The 18,605-nt window shown below is 44.5% G+C and overlaps 1 protein-coding gene across 1 annotated transcript in view; it reads left to right on the top strand.

Annotated features, from left to right (window-relative positions):
• Positions 1–18,605, top strand: part of PKD1L3 (polycystin 1 like 3, transient receptor potential channel interacting) — a 192,975-nt gene that overhangs the window by 15,385 nt on the left and 158,985 nt on the right. The window contains exons 5-8 of the mRNA XM_033941262.1: positions 4,284–4,454; positions 4,572–4,696; positions 7,026–7,152; positions 17,584–17,712. Coding sequence (XP_033797153.1) covers positions 4,284–4,454; positions 4,572–4,696; positions 7,026–7,152; positions 17,584–17,712 — 552 coding nt within the window. The remainder of the gene's footprint in view (positions 1–4,283; positions 4,455–4,571; positions 4,697–7,025; positions 7,153–17,583; positions 17,713–18,605) is intronic.

Below are 18,605 nucleotides of genomic sequence, written 5' to 3'. Positions count from 1 at the left end.
CGCAGGTGCCATAAGGCGGTAAAAGGGGCCAAAAGAGATTACGAGGAAAAAATAGCCAAGGAGGTGAAAATCTTCAAGCCCTTCTTTCAATATATTAAAGGGAAAGGACCTACGAATGAAGCGGTGGGACCATTGGATGACCGTGGAATAAAGGGAGTGCTAAAGGAGGACAAAGCAATCGCCAACAAACTGAATACATTTTTTGCGTCTGTATTTACCGAAGAGGATATACACAGCATACCGGAACCCATCAGGCTATATGCTGGAAACGAAGACGGGAAACTGACAGGGTTGACGGTTAGTCTAGAAGAGCTATGCAGGCAGATCGATAGGCTTAAGAACGATAAATCCCCGGGACCGGATGGCATCCATCTGAGGGTCATCAAGGAACTCAAAGGGACTATAGCTGAATTGCTTCAACTAATAGCAAATTAGTCGATCAAATTGGGAAAGATTGCAAAGGACTGGAAGGTGGCGAATGTTACGCCAATCTTCAAAAAAGGTTCGAGGGGGGCCCAGGAAACTACAGACCGGTGAGTCTGACCTCGGTACCAGGAAAGATGGTAGAGGCGCTGATAAAGGACTGCATCATTGATCACCTTGACGGACACGGTCTGATGAGGACCAGCCAGCACAGTTTAAGCAAAGGCAGATCTTGTTTGACGAACTTGCTGCACTTCTTTGAGGGAGTAAACAGGAAGATAGACAAGGGCAACCTGGTCGACATTGTATATCTGGATTTTCAGAAGGCGTTCGACAAGGTTCCACATGAACGACTACTTCAGAAAATTGCAAGCCATGGAATTGAGGGTGAAATACTCATGTGGATTAAACCTGGCTGGAGCATAGGAAACAGAGAGTGGGGGTAAATGGACAAATGGACAATATTCAGACTGGAAGAGTGTCAAAAGTGGGGTGCCGCAGGGCTCTTCAACATCTTTATAAACGATCTGGACATTGGTACGACGAGTGAGGTGATTAAATTTGTGGATGATACGAAGTTATTTAGGGTAGTGAAGACACAGGGGGATTGCGAAGATCTGCAACGTGACATAATCAAGCTCAAGAAATGGGCATTGACATGGCAAATGAGATTCAACGTGGATATGTGTAAAGTGATGCATGTCGGTAACAAAAATCTCATGCACGAATACAGGATTCCGGGGTGGTACTCGGAGAGACCTCCCAGGAAAGAGATTTGGGAGTTCTGATTGACAAGTTGATGAAGCCGTCCATGCAATGCATGGCGGTGGCGAAAAAGGTGAACAGAATGTTAGGAATGATAAAGAAGGGGATCACGAACAGATCGGAGAAGGTTATCATGCCGCTGTACGGGGCCATGGTGCGCCCTCACCTGGAGTACTGCGTCCAGCATTGGTCGCCATACATGAAGAAGGACACGGTACTATTCGAAAGGGTCCAGAGAAGAGCGACTAAAATGGTTAAGGGGCTGGAGGAGTTGCTGTACAGTGAGAGATTGGAGAAACTGGGCCTCTTCTTCCTTGAAAAGAGGAGTCTGAAAGGGGACATGATCGAAACATTAAAAATACTGAAGGGAATAGACTTAGCAGATAAAGACAGATTGTACACCCTCTCCAAGGTAGGGAGAACGAGAGGGCACTTTCTAAAGTTGAAAGGGGATAGATTCCGTACAAACATAAGAACATAAGAAGTTGCCTCCGCTGAGGCAGACCAGAGGTCCATCTCGTCCAGCGGTCCGCTCCCGCGGTGGTCCATCAGGCCCATTGCCTGAGCACTGGTCCCAGACTATCCCTATAACCTATCGCTACTCCTATCTGTACCCCTCAATTCCTTTATCCTCTAGGAACCTATCCAAACCTTCTTTGAAGCCTTGTAACGTGCTCCGGCCTATCACAGCCTCCGGAAGCGCGTTCCATGTATCCACCACCCTCTGGGTGAAAAATAACTTTCTGGCATTTGTTCTAAACCTGTCCCCATATAAGGAAGTTCTTCTTCACCCAGAGAGTGGTAGAGAACTGGAACGTTCTTCTGGAGTCTGTTATAGGGGAAAACACCCTCCAGGGGTTCAAGACAAAGTTGGACAAGTTCCTGCTAAACTGGAATGTATGCAGGTGATGCTGGATTCATTTGGAGTACTGGTCTTTGACCTGAGGTCCGCTGCGTGAGCGGACTGTCGGGCATGATGGACCACTGGTCTGACTCAGCAGCAGCAATTCTTATGTTCTTATGTCTGCCTGGAATTATCCTCACATTCCAAATTACTGGAGTTTCCGTCAGAACCCTCTCCAGCCCATCATAAACCGAACCGCCATATAAGGGACACAGACCATATAAGTCTGCTCAGTACTGGCCTTAGTTCTTCTTGACATATCACACACATGCAACCATTTAAGTTTTCTAATTAAAGATCCTTTGTGTTCATCCCATACTTTTATGAATTCTATCACCATTTTCATCTCCACCGTCTCCTTCGGGAGGACATTCTAGGCATCCACCACCATTTCCAAGAAAAAGAATTTCCTGACCTTACTGCTAAGTCTACCTCCCTGCAACCTCACTTCATGTTTGGCGTTGTTGTATTGCCTATTTCGGGTTCCACGCTGTCTTTACCATGGATTTTCTCAGGTTTTGTACTAAAAGCAAGAACTCCTCTGAGTTATATTGACAATTGCACAGGACTAGAGGACATGCATCATAACATGACATAATAACAAATTTCTAGTCTGCATAACCCTTAGTTCAGTGCGGTTTACAAAAGATTAGGCTATGAGTAAATACAGAGATAACATATCTGTTCCTAAAGTACGTAGGTAACTGCACTGCACAATCTCTCCCCACAATAACTGACCGCTAAACCTTAACTCTGTTAGTACTACTCAATCTGTAACATTTCTTAATCATTGTAAACCGCATAGAACTTCACGGTTCTGCGGTATATAAACTGTTGTTATAATATACAAAGAGTTAGCTAGCCAAAAATTTAGAGAAAAGAAAAGTCTGGCTTCTTAGGATGCAGTTTCATTGTTGTCTACATAGTTCAGTTTTAGTTTGCAGTTACTTATTCTATACCGGGTAAGAGTATATCTGTGTTTTGTGCCTGCTTTTCTGTTAGCATTGACTGTGCAGAATCAATCTATACTAGTCTGACTTTGTTCAGTTTGACAAGGGGTGTACTGATGTTCAAAGGTTAAGATGCTGCCTTTTCCTAGGTGTGACTCGTGGATTATTTTCATATAGAGGAGAGGGGGTTTAAAAATGATTGACCCCGGGTGTCAAATATGCCACTGACGGCTGGTTCTCATCTTCTGGTGCGTGCTGTGTGGCAAGCAAAAAGAGCCTCCTTTCTCCTCTGATGTTTTGCATTGCACATAGCCGGCAGCCGCCAAGGCCCACGGCACAGACAGTGTTCTGTTGCCTAAGTTAGCCTGCAGTTGGGACATAATAAAAGAAAGCTCTCTGTCCTAAGATTAGGGGCAGCCGAAAGGAGTTCCCCCAATTGTCTGTTCTCTGGGAAAGATATAAAGCAAAAGGCTACAAATAAACTCCAAAAGGAATGGATAGTATAGATTTAAGATAAGTAGAGGATTTTTTTTTGGAGGGGGGCGGGTTTGACAAGCTGTAACTTGTGCTCTGCATGTGTTACTGAGAGCCCATGTTTTTAAAAAGATGGGACAGAAAGAGAGCTCTAAAGCCCACAGAGCCTGCCCTTGTGGCGTTTGGTTGGTGTTTTCAGTTGCCCCTGATGCTTCGGATCGGTTACAGCTGGAGAACTCAAGGGTTGGTCCACTCTACTCAGTATTTTATAGACTCATAACTGAAAGGAGCAACACAAGAAAAGATGGGGTGCCATGGAGGGCAAGTCACATGGAATGCAATTAGAACTGGCTACGACCCTGACTGCACACAGCAGGCAACTGCCTAGGCAAGGGGCGGGGCCATGGGTTTTCTTTTTTGGCTTCACAAATATGGTAACCCTAGGCAACTGCCTACTTTGCCTATCTATTAATCTGGCTCTGCATAAAATGTAAAATATATTGCTTGCTTTCCTCCTACTATTCTATGACTGCAGGGAGCACCAGACGTACCTGTGACAGAAATGAGGCTTATTCAGGTACTTGAGCATTGTTCCCTATCTGTCCCAGCAAGCTCACAATCTATCTAATGTACCTGGGGTAATAGGGGGGTTAAGTGACTCGCCCAAGGTCACAAGGAGCAGTGTGAGTTTGAAGCCACAACCGCAGGGTGCCAAGGCTGTCGCTTTAACCACTGCACCAGAGACAGAATATCTTGTGTGCTTACAGGTGAATGTCAGTACAATTCTTCTGCAGCTGAGCAAACAGATACTGGAAGCAGAGTCTCAGAACGACAGTATATCTGAGCTGGGACATTCTGCAGCTATCAACTTCTATCATGTGTTTGACAACCTGATGAAGGGTGTGAGGGACATGAGGAAGAACACAGATTCCAGACAGGTAGGAGTGGAAACTATTTCCAGGGGAGGGGGAAGGGGCAGGAAAAGAGGAGATAGCAAGTTATATGACCTCAAAAGGAATAAGAGACCGAGCTACAGGATATCTTTCTGTTTTCAGATGGAGTTGGTGCTGGAGGCATCTCTGGAGGCCTTGGTGCATATTAACACAGCATTACTGCTAAGCACAAATAGGGCACAGATTGTGAATGAGTCCTCGTCTATTTCCAGCACAATAGTCAGCAGGTAACAACAAAATCCTGTGTACCCAGTGGGAGAGCAAGTGAGTAACTGAACTTCATCCGGTCCAGTGCATGATACGATTAGGTAACGAAAGCCAAACAATCCTACATAAGATGTCCAAAAACCAGCGATGAACAATAAAAAAATGGGGGAGACAGACAATTATTGGGGGAATCACTGACATACTTCCAACGAGAGGGAAATAGAAGGAAGAACACAAAGAAGGGAAAAACCAAAAGGGAATTTAATTGATCAAGGCGGAGATGTCAGATGGACTCTAGGATCAGATTCATTAAAGGCTTTTAATTTTGCTTTGAACTTGTCAAGGGTTTTTCTTCCCTTACCAGGGCTGGTAGCAGGTTCCAAATTGGCATGTGGACGTTTTTCTCACCAAAATGTCCAAGTGCCGATTTTCAAAACCAACTTTCTGGCCAGTTTGCTAGGCTTCTTAGGGCCTAATGGAGGCCTATTATAGGAAATCTTGCAGTGATAATCGAGCTTTGGAATAATTTCCCTGGGCTCTTTCCGAAGACACCTGAAAACTCTGCCTCCCTCTACCACCAGCTCCCACTGTACTTCCCTTTTAATGTTAGTAAACTGTGTCCAGCTTTAGATGTGGAATATAAGTTTAAGGTTTAGTTTAGTTTCCCAAGATGTCCAGGATGGAACTTAGATGTCTGGAGCTTGACCTGTTTAAAAAGCATCCAGTGCTCAAACTGACTAGATGACCACTGGAGGGGTTAAGTAATGAACCCCCATGCACACTCCCCCAGAGGTCACTGACCCCCTCCCATCCCACACTACAACAGCAGCACCTGGTGTGGGAAAGCAGCACACAGGGGTCTTAAGTAGCCTGTAAACCAAAGAGAGGTGGATCCAGGCCCAAGAGCCACGCTAACCACTACATTTATGGTAGAAAATGTGAGGCCACCAAAACCCTACTATACTGCCATATAGGTGCCACCTGCAGGCATACGGGCTATTGAGGTGGAAGACAGGTGAGTCTAGTAGCTTTTGGGGGAGTTATGGAGGGCTCAGCATAGGGGGTTATGGTGAAATGTACATCTGGCACCGTTTAGGTCAAGTTCACAACAGTGCCCCTTTAAGGTGCCCCACTGCTCTGTTGGTATGTCTGTGTGGCCAGTCCATTACATTGCTGGTCCCTCCCATGTCCAAATAGTCTGGATTTGAATGTTTTGAACTTGGGACATTTTTGTGGCTCAAAAATGGCAAACCAAGACATCCTAAGGTTGGAAGTCCTGACAGCCAAGATTTTAATTTAATTTATGTCTTATATACCACTATACCGTGAGGTTCTAAGCGGTTTACAATACAGATACATTGAAGTTACAATAAATAAAATGAATAAAGATAGGTACTTGGAAGTTCCCTAACTGTCCCGAAGGCTCACAATCTAGCTAAAGTACCTGAGGAACAATTAATGAAAAATAAAAATATAATATAAAGACAGAAATAGAGATAGAGACGAGAATATGAACATTCTAACAAGAATTCAATAAGTATATTAAATTAGGATTATATAGTAAAGGTAAAAATAAAAATAATACAAATAAAAATAAAAATACATTCCAATCAGCCAATATGATCTGATGAAAATGATCAGAAAGATTACATGCCAGTCTATACAAATGGGTCAGAGTCAGAGCAATACCAAATTGCAGGCTAATCAAATTGGGTCTGATTCAGGATACTGTCAAAAACAGGCTTGACCTTTGGATCGGAGGTATGGCAATGCCAAATGCAGACGAGTTGTAAGGATCAGGTGACCATTGAAACAGCCGGATAGCCGCCTCTTTCAACTCGATGTATCCACTGCCTTAAACGACCAACTGCCATCATCTTCAGATCCAACGGTTGTCACCTAGGATCCCAGGGTCCCTCCAACGAATATTGTGACTTTCCGGGCAGAACAGCTCTATATTTATAGATATCCAAATAGATCATTTTTTAAAAAAATTTGGACGTCTAGCGGTTTTGAAAATGGACAATTTCCCTCTCTGACTTTTGGACATCTTGTGGGAAACATCCAAAGTCAGACTTAGACTTTCTATCAAAAATGTCCCTCAATATCAAAAGAACTTCCTGCATGATACTGAGCAGGTGATGAAACCCAACCTCCCCGAGTAGCAAGTATGTAACTTCTCCAGCCGAGTAGTGAGCAGGTAACAGATTTGAAGGTGCCTCTTCTGTTTGGAGGGCTGGTTCAGTGTAACTGAATCTTACGCAGGATGTTACTTGGATGCTTAAGCTGCTGTGGCACCATCTCCATGACCCTTCCTTGCAGATGACATGCTCTGCTTTTTTTCATCAGACAAGACACATCTACTCTGCACACGAGGTCATACACAGCTCCTGCGCCAGCTACAGTTTGGATTACATTCCCCTCTAATTCATCTTTGCAAAATCTGATCAGCAGGTTTCCACAGTCTCAGGTCCAGGTAAGTGAAGGGTCACCTTATGTCTGGGTTTCCCTGGACATGTCCTCTTTTGAGGTGACTGTCCAGGATTCTGGGTGGTTTTTCTATATTGGGAGCAGTGGCGTACCTAGGGTATGTGGCACCCGGGGCCCATCATTTTTTGACACCCCCCCCCCCCCCCATGTAAAAAAATTTTTTTTTTTTTTTTTGCAATAACCATGAAATGGAATAAATGGTCAGAATAGAAACAGGCAGTGAAAATTTTCTTTTATTGAACCTCATATATGTAACCATTATTCCAAACATAACAAAACATAAATTATGTCTAAATTGTCATGACATTAGAAGTACATATGGAGTAGTTGCAGGCAGTGGCGTACTTAGGGTATGTGGCACCCAGGGCCCATCATTTTTTGACACCCCCCCATCTATATGAAAAATATGATTTTTAGTACCAATCTACATATCGCACCACAAGAGTGTACCTAGGAAAAGGCTGCATCTTAAACACTGCAGTGAGCACTAGAACACCAACACATACATTGTAAAACTAAACAAGCCAGATCCCGCACAGTCAATTGGTCCTGTAGTCAATGCCAACTGAAAACTATGTCTTTTTCATACACACAGAACAGAGATACACCCTCGCCCAAAATGGAATAATCACAAACTAAAAATAGAAATATGTAGACAAAAGTTAAACTGATCCGCCAAGAAACCAGACCCTGGATACAATGCAACACCACAAAAAACAGTAACACATGTCCTCTAATACAGTGCAAAATATAAAGACAGTAGATGTAAATTTGAAAAAACTGATACATAACAATCACCACTTTATAAATTAACAAATAAAAATAAAACAAATAATGAGATATAAAAAAATACAATTTTATTGGACTAATCCCCGTAAGCTCGGTCCCCATCCCCGCAAACCACCTGATTCCATCCACACAAGCCTTGAATTGTTTATATTAAAGTATAAAAAGAAACAATATTCTGTACAATTGTCAATTTATAAATCAGCGTCTTCTCCCCACTCTCTTCCCCATTTCCCTTCAGCATCCTCAGCCCACTCTCTCTCCACTTTCCTTCAGCGCACGCACATAAAAACAAGCAGTAATTTTATATCATTTTCATTCTATTCATTCATAGAAATTAAAGTCTAGATAATGCCAGTCACATAACAAAACATGATTTTACAAAAATAATTCCCTGCAGTCAAGCCTGCAAGGATTATTAGATGTCTTTCAGCAGTTCCCCTCCCTCCCTCCCCCTTACCTTTGTGGCCAAGTCAAAATGATCTACCAACAATAAAATTTTAAAAACACAAAGCACGCTGTACGCAGAGAAAATGTTAATTATCATTTATATTCCGCGGGTTTTCAAAGAGGTCAAGGCAGATGACTTTATGCAATGTCACCTCAGTAACAACTATACAAAAATAGACAAATATTCCCCCTCCCTTTTTACTAAACTGCGATAGCGGTTTTTAGCGTAGGGAGCTGCGCTGAATGCCCCACGCTGCTCTCGACGCTCATAGGCTCCCTGCGCTAAAAAACTCTATTGCGGTTTAGTAAAAGGGGGCCATAGTGCAAAATATAGACAGCAGATATAAATTTTCAAAACGGACACATTTTGATCACTAAGTTGAAAATAAAATCATTTTTCCTACTTTTTTGTCTGGTGATTTCATGAGTCTCTGGTCCTTCTTCTGATCCTTCTTCTTTCTCTCTCCCCCTGGCTCCCCTCTTTATTTCTGCCTTTCTTTCTCTCTCCTCCTGGCCCCCCTCTTTCTTTCTGCCTTTCTTTCTCTCCCCCTTGACCCCCCTCTTTATTTCTGCCTTTCTTTCTCTCCCCTTGGTCCCCCTCTTTCTTTCTGCCTTTCTTTCTCTCTCCCCCTGGCCCTCCTCTTTCTTTCTGCCTTTCTTTCTCTCCCCCTTGACCCCCTCTTTCTTTCTGCCTTTCTTTCTCTCCCCTTGGTCCCCCTCTTTATTTCTGCCTTTCTTTCTCTCCCCTTGGTCCCCCTCTTTCTTTCTGCCTTTCTTTCTCTCTCCCCCTGGCCCCCCCTCTTTATTTTTTCCTTTCTTTCTCTCTCCCCCTAGCCTGCACAAAGCCATCGTGCCGATTTCTCCACTTCCACGATTCTTTCCCTACCCTCACCCCCAAGCCAGCAGCCGATTTCTCCCTGCTCCTTCCCCGATGTCCTGATGTCCTGAACTTCATCGGGCAGCAGAAGCATTCACAATTCACTGATGTTGCCCGCTTCAGGCCTTCCTCTCTGTCGGGTCCTGTCTTCATGAAAACTGGAAGTAGGCAGGACCCGGCAGAGAACAAGGCCTGAAGCCGGCAACAGCAGCGAATTGTAAACGCTGCTGCTGCCCGAAGAAGGTAATGGAGCACCGAGGCAGTCCGCTTCTCCCCCCTCCCAGCCGAACCCCCGCTGACCCTCCTATCCCCCCCCCCCGTGAACCTTTCCGACCTTCCCAGCGAGAGCAGCAAACCTCCTTCGCGGCTTTCTCCTCCCTCTGCCGCGTTACTGATGACGTCATCAGTGATGCGGCAGAGGGAGGATAAAGCCGACGCTACTGGAGGGAGGTTTGCTGCTTTCGCTGGGAGGGTCAGAAAGGTTCACTTGGGGGGGGAGAGAGATAGGATGGTCAGCGGGGTTTCGGCTGGGAGGGGGGAGAAGCGGTCTGCCTTGGTGCTCCAAGGCCTGGCGCCATTACCTTTTTCGATAATGGCGCCGATGCTGCTTTCGCTGGGAGGGTAGGAGCGCGATAGGGACCGGGCCAGCTGTGCACCCCCCCCCTAAGGCGGCACCCGGGATGGACCTCCCCCTCGCCCCCCTTGGTACGCTACTGCCCTGGGGAAACAGCCTGCAACAAGATCGCGCGATGCCAGAGATCTTTGCCTGCTTCGGCTGTTTCCTCCGCCGCGGTCCCGCCCCTCCTCTGACATCAGAGGAGGGGCAGGACCGTGGCGGAGGAAACAGTCGAAGCAGGCAAAGATCTCTGGCATCGCGATCTTGCTGCAGGCTGTTTCCAGACGCGACACCCGGCGCAGGGGGGGTAACTGGACCGGACCGGGAGCACCCCCTCAGGGCTTGGTACCCGGGGCGGACCTCCCCCCCCCCGCCCCCCCCCCCCCTTGGTACGCCACTGATTGGGAGAATTTGTGACCATTTTTCCAGGTTTCCCATTGTTCCTGCTCCTCAAAGTCTGAAGGTGCTACCGTGTTTCAGTCGCTACTGGCAGGAACCCTGCAGCAATTGAAAGGAGCTGCCGTGGGACCTCCATTTTCCCTGTGACCTGTCCTACCCATGCAGAATGGGAAGTGGAAGCAGAGGAGGCAGGATGCATCTCAGAGAAGACGGAGATCCTGGCGCAGCTCCTTTCAATCGCTGCGATGTCCCTGCTGGTAGCAATTGAGACACGGTAATACCATCAGATTGCAGGGAATTGGCAGGAGGGAGAGAAGCTGGAACCATGGGGAGGGGAGACGGGGTAGGAAGTAAGTGCTGTTGTGCTAGACTGGGAGAGGGGTGTGAGGGAAAGACTGGAAGAGGTGCTGGAGGGAGAGGAAAGAGGGTTAGATGCTGACTCGCTGACTGACTAGGGGACGAAAGGGGAAAAGATGCTGGATAGAAGAGGGGGAACCCACCCTGTAGACCTATGAAGGAGACATACAGAACTGGAGGGAATGGGATGAGAGATCCTGGCCCAAGGGTGAGGGGTGGGAAGTGGGAAGAAAGGAAGAGAGAGAGGATAGACAGGGAGAATGTGAAGAGATGCTAGGTATGAAGAGAGAAGGGATAGGGACATGGGGGCTAGAGACACAGGAAGGTAATGCTGATCACAGGAAAGGACAAAGAAACATAGGATAGGGCAAGACAGAGAAACAGAAGAGAAAGTGACGGATACAATGGCTGGATCAGAACACTTTGAAGAGATACTGGAACTGGAGGAAGGAAAGGGACAGGGACAAAGAGGGGAGATGTTGAACAGGATGGTCAGGAGGTAGGAGGATGGTGGACATGGAGAGAAAAGCAATGTCAAATAGACAGAAGACGTCACAAAGACAACGAAAAAACCAGAGAAAAGCATAAAACAGACACTGGGACCAAAGCGAAATAGAAAAACAAATTGCTCAGACAATAAAAGTAGAAAATCCTGGACACATAACCCCGCCCCATTCTTCCCCAGCCCTGCCAGGTTCCACCTCCAGCCCCGCCCAGTTCTACTTTCCAGCCCCACCCCCACCCCCAGAAAGCTTCCTCTCTTTGCAACGAGTATGCACGGATGCGTGTGACGTCATATGTGCATACTCAGAGGCCCTCCAAATGTGGCCGGAGCTTGTAGAGGCTTTCCAAATCCTGGACAAATGCCAGGTTTTGGAAAGTCCATCCGGGAGCCTGGACAGTCCTTTAAAAAGGGGTTTTCCCAGACGTCTGGTAACCCTAGAAATATTTTATTTAGAATTTATTATTTAGAATATGTAATGTGCATGTCTGATTGCATTTTAGTTTTTCACTACTATTTCTGTATGCCAAGAGTGTGTGTGTGTGTGTGGTGGGGGCTAAGGGTGGGACCATGTGCCCACTTTTTTTTGTCTTCACAAATATGGTAACCCTAGGTTCATAGTGCAAGGGAGGATGAAATTTACCAGTCCAGTGGCAGTCCAAATCAGGACTCGCTTGGAAGAGATGTATGTGAACTCGGTACTGAGCAGTAGGGTAAACCCAGGTGATTTATAAACAGCAAGAAAAATGTCAGAAAGATAAGAAAAATTCCCCGATATACTTAGTTCTACAGGCTTGATTTAAAGGAACTTCCTGGATAAGCTCCAGCAGGAAGCTCCCTCTGGCATGACGAGCGTTAGCAGTACATGAAGAGACCGAGATCAGGTCCACATATCTTGACGTTGTTATTCTATGGGCAAAATTAACCCATTTGGAGAGACTCCTCCTGGCGGGGAGGGGGGATAGCAATATACATATTTGTTAAATTCTATTCCACTGTTTCTTCATTGCCCTACAAAATGTGAATTACTCGTAGTAGGATGTTGAAAGAGTAGCAGGTGATGCTATGGTTGTATGTGATAGGACAGGGAGTTGGGGTGATATGGTATTATCGGAAAGTGGATGTTATAGGGAGGAAGATTTGAATTCATTTCTTGCCTTCTCCATAGTATTACAAGGTGTATGAGAGGCCTCAGAGCATGTAAAAAGGTCTGTTGTCATGTATAAAGATGGGTTGATGAAGCTGGCTAGCAACATGTGCCAGGGAATGCTGACATGCTAGTGAGGAGGTATTGTGTGAGAGGCTTTTGGCATGGAGGTTTGCCGAGGCAAGCAGAGAGTGAATTTATTTATTCAATTTTCTATACCCTTCTCTCAGGGGAGCTCAGAACTGTTTACATGAATTTATTCAGGTTCTCAAGCATTTTTCCCCGTCTATTCTGGCGGGTTCACAATGGGGCCCATAATCAAAATACATAGATATCCAAAAAGCATCCTAAATCAGCACTTGGATGTCCTAATCGCCAGGATCGTCTTTCTGTACGTCTAGCGAGGTGTTCCAGCCTCTGTACGTTCAAAGCACGAGATGGGTGTGGTGAAGGGCTTTGGGAAATCTCAAGGGCGGGTTAGACATGAACGTCTTGCTGTGATAATCAAACATTTTGCAAGACAACCTGGACAGAACTTATATGTTTGGAACTAGACCACAACGGTGCCCAAACTGGCCAGATGATCACTGCATACATCAAGGTAAGACACCCCCACACTCCCCCAGTGCTCACGGACCCCCTCACACCAACAAAAATCAGAATACAAACTTACATACCTGTCTCCAGAACATCAGCACCTGGTATAGAAAAGCCTAGTAGAGCTGCACGCAGGTGTCTTAATTAGCCTGGGGGGGGTGGGCTAGTGAACCATAGAGAGGAGGCCATTCAACCACTGCATTTATGGTAGAATATGTGAGCCCAGCAAACCCCCCAACCCCTATTCTACTGCCATATAGGTGCCACCTGCAGCCATAAGGACCAGAAGGACTTCAACAACCAGCAAACATGAAGCTCCTACTAATCCTACTGATATATTTGCTATGCAATAATGTTAAAAATGTTATATCACTCTATCCAAAGCCTCACTCTGCTCACGAACCTGACACACCCACTAGGCTCCTAATTAACCAACAGGATGAAAGAGTAAATCATATTAATATAATCACAAGCAATAATAGACCCCGCCGTACCTTAAAAAAAAGACCAAGAGAGATAAAACTCATCAAAAGCACTGCACCCACCACACCCATCACAACTACCTCCATTCCCTGCGCCTACCTCAACACTAGATCAGTAAGGAACAAAGCTTTCCTAATCAAAGACTGGATCGAACGCAAGAAGCTAGCCTGCCTCTTTCTAACAGAAACATGGTTACTGTCCGAAGAAGATCCAATACTAAACGACCTAATACCGGATAACTACAAAATCCACATGTTAAATCGTGAAGACCGTAGAGGGGGAGGACTAGCAGTCATTCTCAAGGAAGAACTCGAACTTAAATTAGTAGACTCCAGGATAACCAACCAACTGGAAATACTAACATGCAAAATTAGCAACAAAGACCTAGAAGAGTACCTCTCCTGCATTCTATTTTATGTACCACCAAAATGCTGGCCAAAGGCCAAAGAAGACCTCTTTGAATTCATCCTACATAACTCAATCACTCCATCCTACAATATTATAGCAGGAGACGTAAACCTACACTTAGAGAATGAGGACAACCCTGACGCAAACGAGCTTAAACACTTCCTATCCTCACTCAACTACATTCTCCCTTCACCCACACAAACCCATGAAAAAGGTCACCAGCTAGATTTGGTAGCTATGTCCTCAAAAGAAATCCCAAACCCCGCTATTTCCATATCGAACGGCATCTGGAACCATGACATCTGGTCCGACCATTTCACCTATTACTTCAATTTAAACTGGAACCAACCAAAAGAAAAACCTCACCCAAAGATAAGAAAAGAACATCTTACAAGGGGCCACATCAACCCAGAAGAATACTGGGCCCACTATGAAGCGCTCGAGGAGACAAACGAAGAGGATGAATTCTGGGAACAATGGTCAAAAACAAGCACAACCATCCTAGACAAAATAGCCCCTAAACGAAACAGAACAAACCGATCAAACAAATACAATAACTGGTTCGACTCGGAATTACTAATAATGAAACAATCAACACGAAGACTAGAACGGATCTGGAAAAAATCAAACGATAAGACTGACAGGAACAATTGGAGATCAAACGTAAAAGAATATAAACAACTGATAAAAGAAAAAAGGAAAACATTCTACTCATCCATAATACAAATATCCAACACAAGTCCAAAAGGAATTAACACTCACGAATTGTTCAATCTAGTTAAAAATCTATTCGACACCACACACCACAGACGATCCACGCTCGACAACAAACTCCCAACAGCAGACGATCTAGCACAACACTTTGACTCAAAAATTGTGAACCTAAGGAACAACTGCCCAACAAACAACACAGATGAACAGCAAATAGCCAACCTACATGAAAATGAAACACCAGTTGACATGTTTTGGAACTCCTTTCAGGACCCAGAATGGAATAACTTCACAAAACTCTATCACAAATACACTAAATCAAACTGCATCCTAGACCCCTGTCCTCCCAACATAATGAAAGCAGCCCCATTAGACTTTAAAATAACACTATGGACTCACATATCGAACAATTTCAAAAACGGAAAATTCCCATCAAAAAATGGTCACATCATAATCACCCCAATTCCAAAAAATCATAAACTACCTCTAACATCAGCAACTAACTATAGACCAGTAGCATCCATCCCATTTTTCGTAAAAATAATGGAAGGTTTAGTACAAATCCAACTGATGAACTACCTAGATAAGTTCTCGCTGTTACATGAAACCCAATCAGGCTTCAGACCGCTGTTTAGCACGGAGATGGTGATTGCAGCGATCCTAGATTACATATGCAACCTATTCAGCAAAGGCCACAAAGCCTTAGTCATGCAATTCGACATGAGCTCGGCCTTCGACTTGGTAGACCACGAAAAATTACTACAATGCCTAGACGCAATCGGCATCGGAGGCGAGGTGCTGGACTGGTTTCGAGGATTCCTTACGACCCGCACCTATCAAGTGCGCTCCAATTGTAACCTCTCCAAAATATGGAGAAATCCATCAGGCGTTCCACAGGGGTCCCCACTATCCCCACTACTCTTCAACGTCTACATAGCTTCACTGGGTACGCAGCTGACACAGCGAGGTGTAAAAGTATTTAGTTATGCAGACGACTTCACAATCATTATCCCGTTTAATACATCGCCCTCCGAAATCACCCCAACAGCAACTGAAGCACTAAACATGATGGAACAATGGACCACAGACTTCAAACTGAAGCTCAATTCAGAGAAAACTAAATTCTTTATAGCCTCGCCACAGGCACATAACACGACAAAATCACTACACATTAACAATCTTAACTACCCTATTCAACCAACGATGAAGGTCCTGGGAGTAATGCTGGACCAAGGTCTAACCATGAAAGACCATATAGACTCCCTAATCAAAAAAGGGTTTTTCACCCTCTGGAAACTTAGGTCTATTAAGGCTTACTTCCACACTTCAGCCTTCAGAATTCTAGTACAATCCCTTATACTAAGCCACCTGGATTATTGCAACATCACCCATCTGACAATCCCCCAGAAGCAAATGCAAAGACTACAACTCATACAAAACGCAGCAGTCAGGATGATTTTTGGGTTGAAGAAGTACGACCACATAACCCCTTCCTACAGACTCCTACACTGGCTGCCGATGAAGGCACGCACAAAGTTCAAGCTAGGATGTCTCTGTTTCAAGGTATTAAACGGTCTAGCCCCTAAATACATCACAGACCTCTTCTCATTCCCAACCAACAGACATGAAAGAAAAACACACCTGAAATTTGTCTCCCCACCGGCTAGAGGGTGTAAATATAAGAGATACCATCAACAACTGTTATCGTACCAAGCAGCCACATGGGGCAAAGACTTAGAAAAACTAATTGCATATACAACCAACTATGGTGAATTTAGGAAACACCTAAAAACATACCTGTTCTTGAAATACTTAGATAACGAACCAGAACATCAGCCCCCTTTATAATACCACAACATACCCAAATCATTAAATTATAAACCCCAACCCAATCACCAACCATGAACACTATATTCAATTTAAGGAACATTTCTAATCATGTGTAAGCAGCACGGCACACAAACTGCTGTTAATATTTATTAATGTTGGAACTACCAGATGTACAATGTTATACCCTTTAATCCGCTGTATGTACAGTCTCTCTTTATTGTAACTACAGTTTATCTATATTGTAACTACAGTTTCTCTATATTGTAAACCACTCCTCTTTATTGTAAACTGCCTAGAAGTCGCAAGATAGTTGGCGGTATATAAAAATAAAGTTATTATTATTATTATTATTATAAGGGCTATTGGGCTTGTAGACAGTTGGGTATAGGTGGTTTGGGGGGTGTTTTAGGGAGTTCTGGTGAGATGTTTATCTGGCACCTCTTTTGTGAAGTTCACAGCAGTACCCTATAAGGTGCCCCACTGCTCTATTGCCATGTTTGGGTGGCCAGTCCATTACCAGATCTGCCCCTCCCACGTCCAAATGTTTTTGTTCTGGGTATTTGGGACTTGGATAAAATTTGGGTCAAAAATGTGATATAAAGATAGATGTCCTGGTGGTCTGGGCATCCCAATGGATAGAGGAGTTAAAAAAAAATTATTTCTAGATGTATGGTGGTTTGCCTTTTGAAAATAGGCATTTTCTTACTGCTGACTTTGGACGTCTAGCGCCATACATCTAAATCAGACTATCTAAAGTACCTGGGGCAATAGGGGGATTAAGTGACTTGGCCAGGGTCACAAGGAGCAGTGTAGGTTTGAACCCACAACCACAGGGTGCTGAGGCTGTAGCTCTAACCACTGCGCCATCATACGCGAGGGCCCTTGTTATGATGTGTTAATATATTAATGCAGTGAGAGGTCATGGAAGTGTGCAAGAGGTTGTGTTGGTGCAATGCGCAAGAGAAAATGTGAGCAAGCATTGTGGTGTGTAAGAGAACGTCTTCATATTTTATTTAGTAACAAAACTGCGTAATAGCAAGCAGGAGTGTGAGAAGGCATGGGGCCATGGAAATGGAGTAGTCTGAAAGAGGATGAGAGTCCGAGATGCGTTAGTGCCCTTGAAGTTGTGTTTGGATGATGGTATGACGTATGGGAGAGGTCGTAGTCTAGAAGGGCCTGTTCACATGGTAGCACAGGAGAAGCCTTGTTCGTGGCATACGGGTCATACTCTCAGCATATCTGTCTCTGCTCTAGGTCACAGCTTTTACTTTCAACCCCTTCGAATGCATCAGGAAACAGGACATTGTTGGAAATACTGTAAACATTGTCCTATTATCTCACCATGACGTTGTGGAAGTTTCCAACTTAACAGAAGACATTGAGGTATGTGAAGAGGCTCTAAGAAAGTGGTTTGGAGGGGCTTGAAAAGGTCTACTTCATGCGAATCTTACCTAACAGTTGCCTTAATGGGTCAGACCTGTTTCCAGCAGTGACCAGGCCAGCTTACAAGGGCCAAAAAGTGGCAAGATTCCCAGTTCCTTGACCTCAGGGATAAGAAAGCCTTCCCCAGGTCTACATTAATAACAGCTTATGGACATTTTTCCAGGAATTTGTCTAAACCTCTTTCAAATCCAGGGAATTCCAGAGCTTAACTATACTTGACTGAAAAAAAAAAGGTCTTCTATTTCTTTTAAATTTGTTTTTAACTGTTTCTTACCTTGTCTCTGACTGTCTCAGCTGTTCCATCTCCTTTGAAGTGTTGGTGCTTACTCCACCCTAGGTGCTGACTTCAGGAGCTGTGCTTTATTAAATAAATACATAGTCTTTTTTTTCTTTGATATTTCTGGACCATAGAAGTCCAGCCGGGACTGTCCTTAGTTTCCAACTACTAGAGTTGTCGTCGAAACTCACTGTAGCCTTTTCAAACTATCTCATCGTTTGCAGGATACAGACCATAATAGTCTGCCCGGCACCATTCTTATGTTCCATATTACTGGAGTCCCTGTTGAAACCCTCCCCAGCCCATCCTAAACCAAATTGCTATATGTGGGACAGATCATGCAAGTTATACAAATTTTTCTATTCCACCTTTACTTAATTAGTTCAAGGACAGATAGCAATAATCAGACCGTACATTCATCAAGATCACTTTGCCTTAATTGTACAACTGATGATACTACCACAACTAAACTACTGCAACTCCATCTACATGGGAATCAACACTGCTCTAATCCACAAAATGCAACTCATCCAAAACAATGCTTTAAGTCTAATCT

This window comes from Geotrypetes seraphini, chromosome 4, assembly GCF_902459505.1.
Source record: "Geotrypetes seraphini chromosome 4, aGeoSer1.1, whole genome shotgun sequence".
In the NCBI taxonomy this organism is placed as follows: Eukaryota; Metazoa; Chordata; class Amphibia; order Gymnophiona; family Dermophiidae; genus Geotrypetes; species Geotrypetes seraphini.
This window is presented reverse-complemented; position numbering and strand designations above follow the sequence as displayed.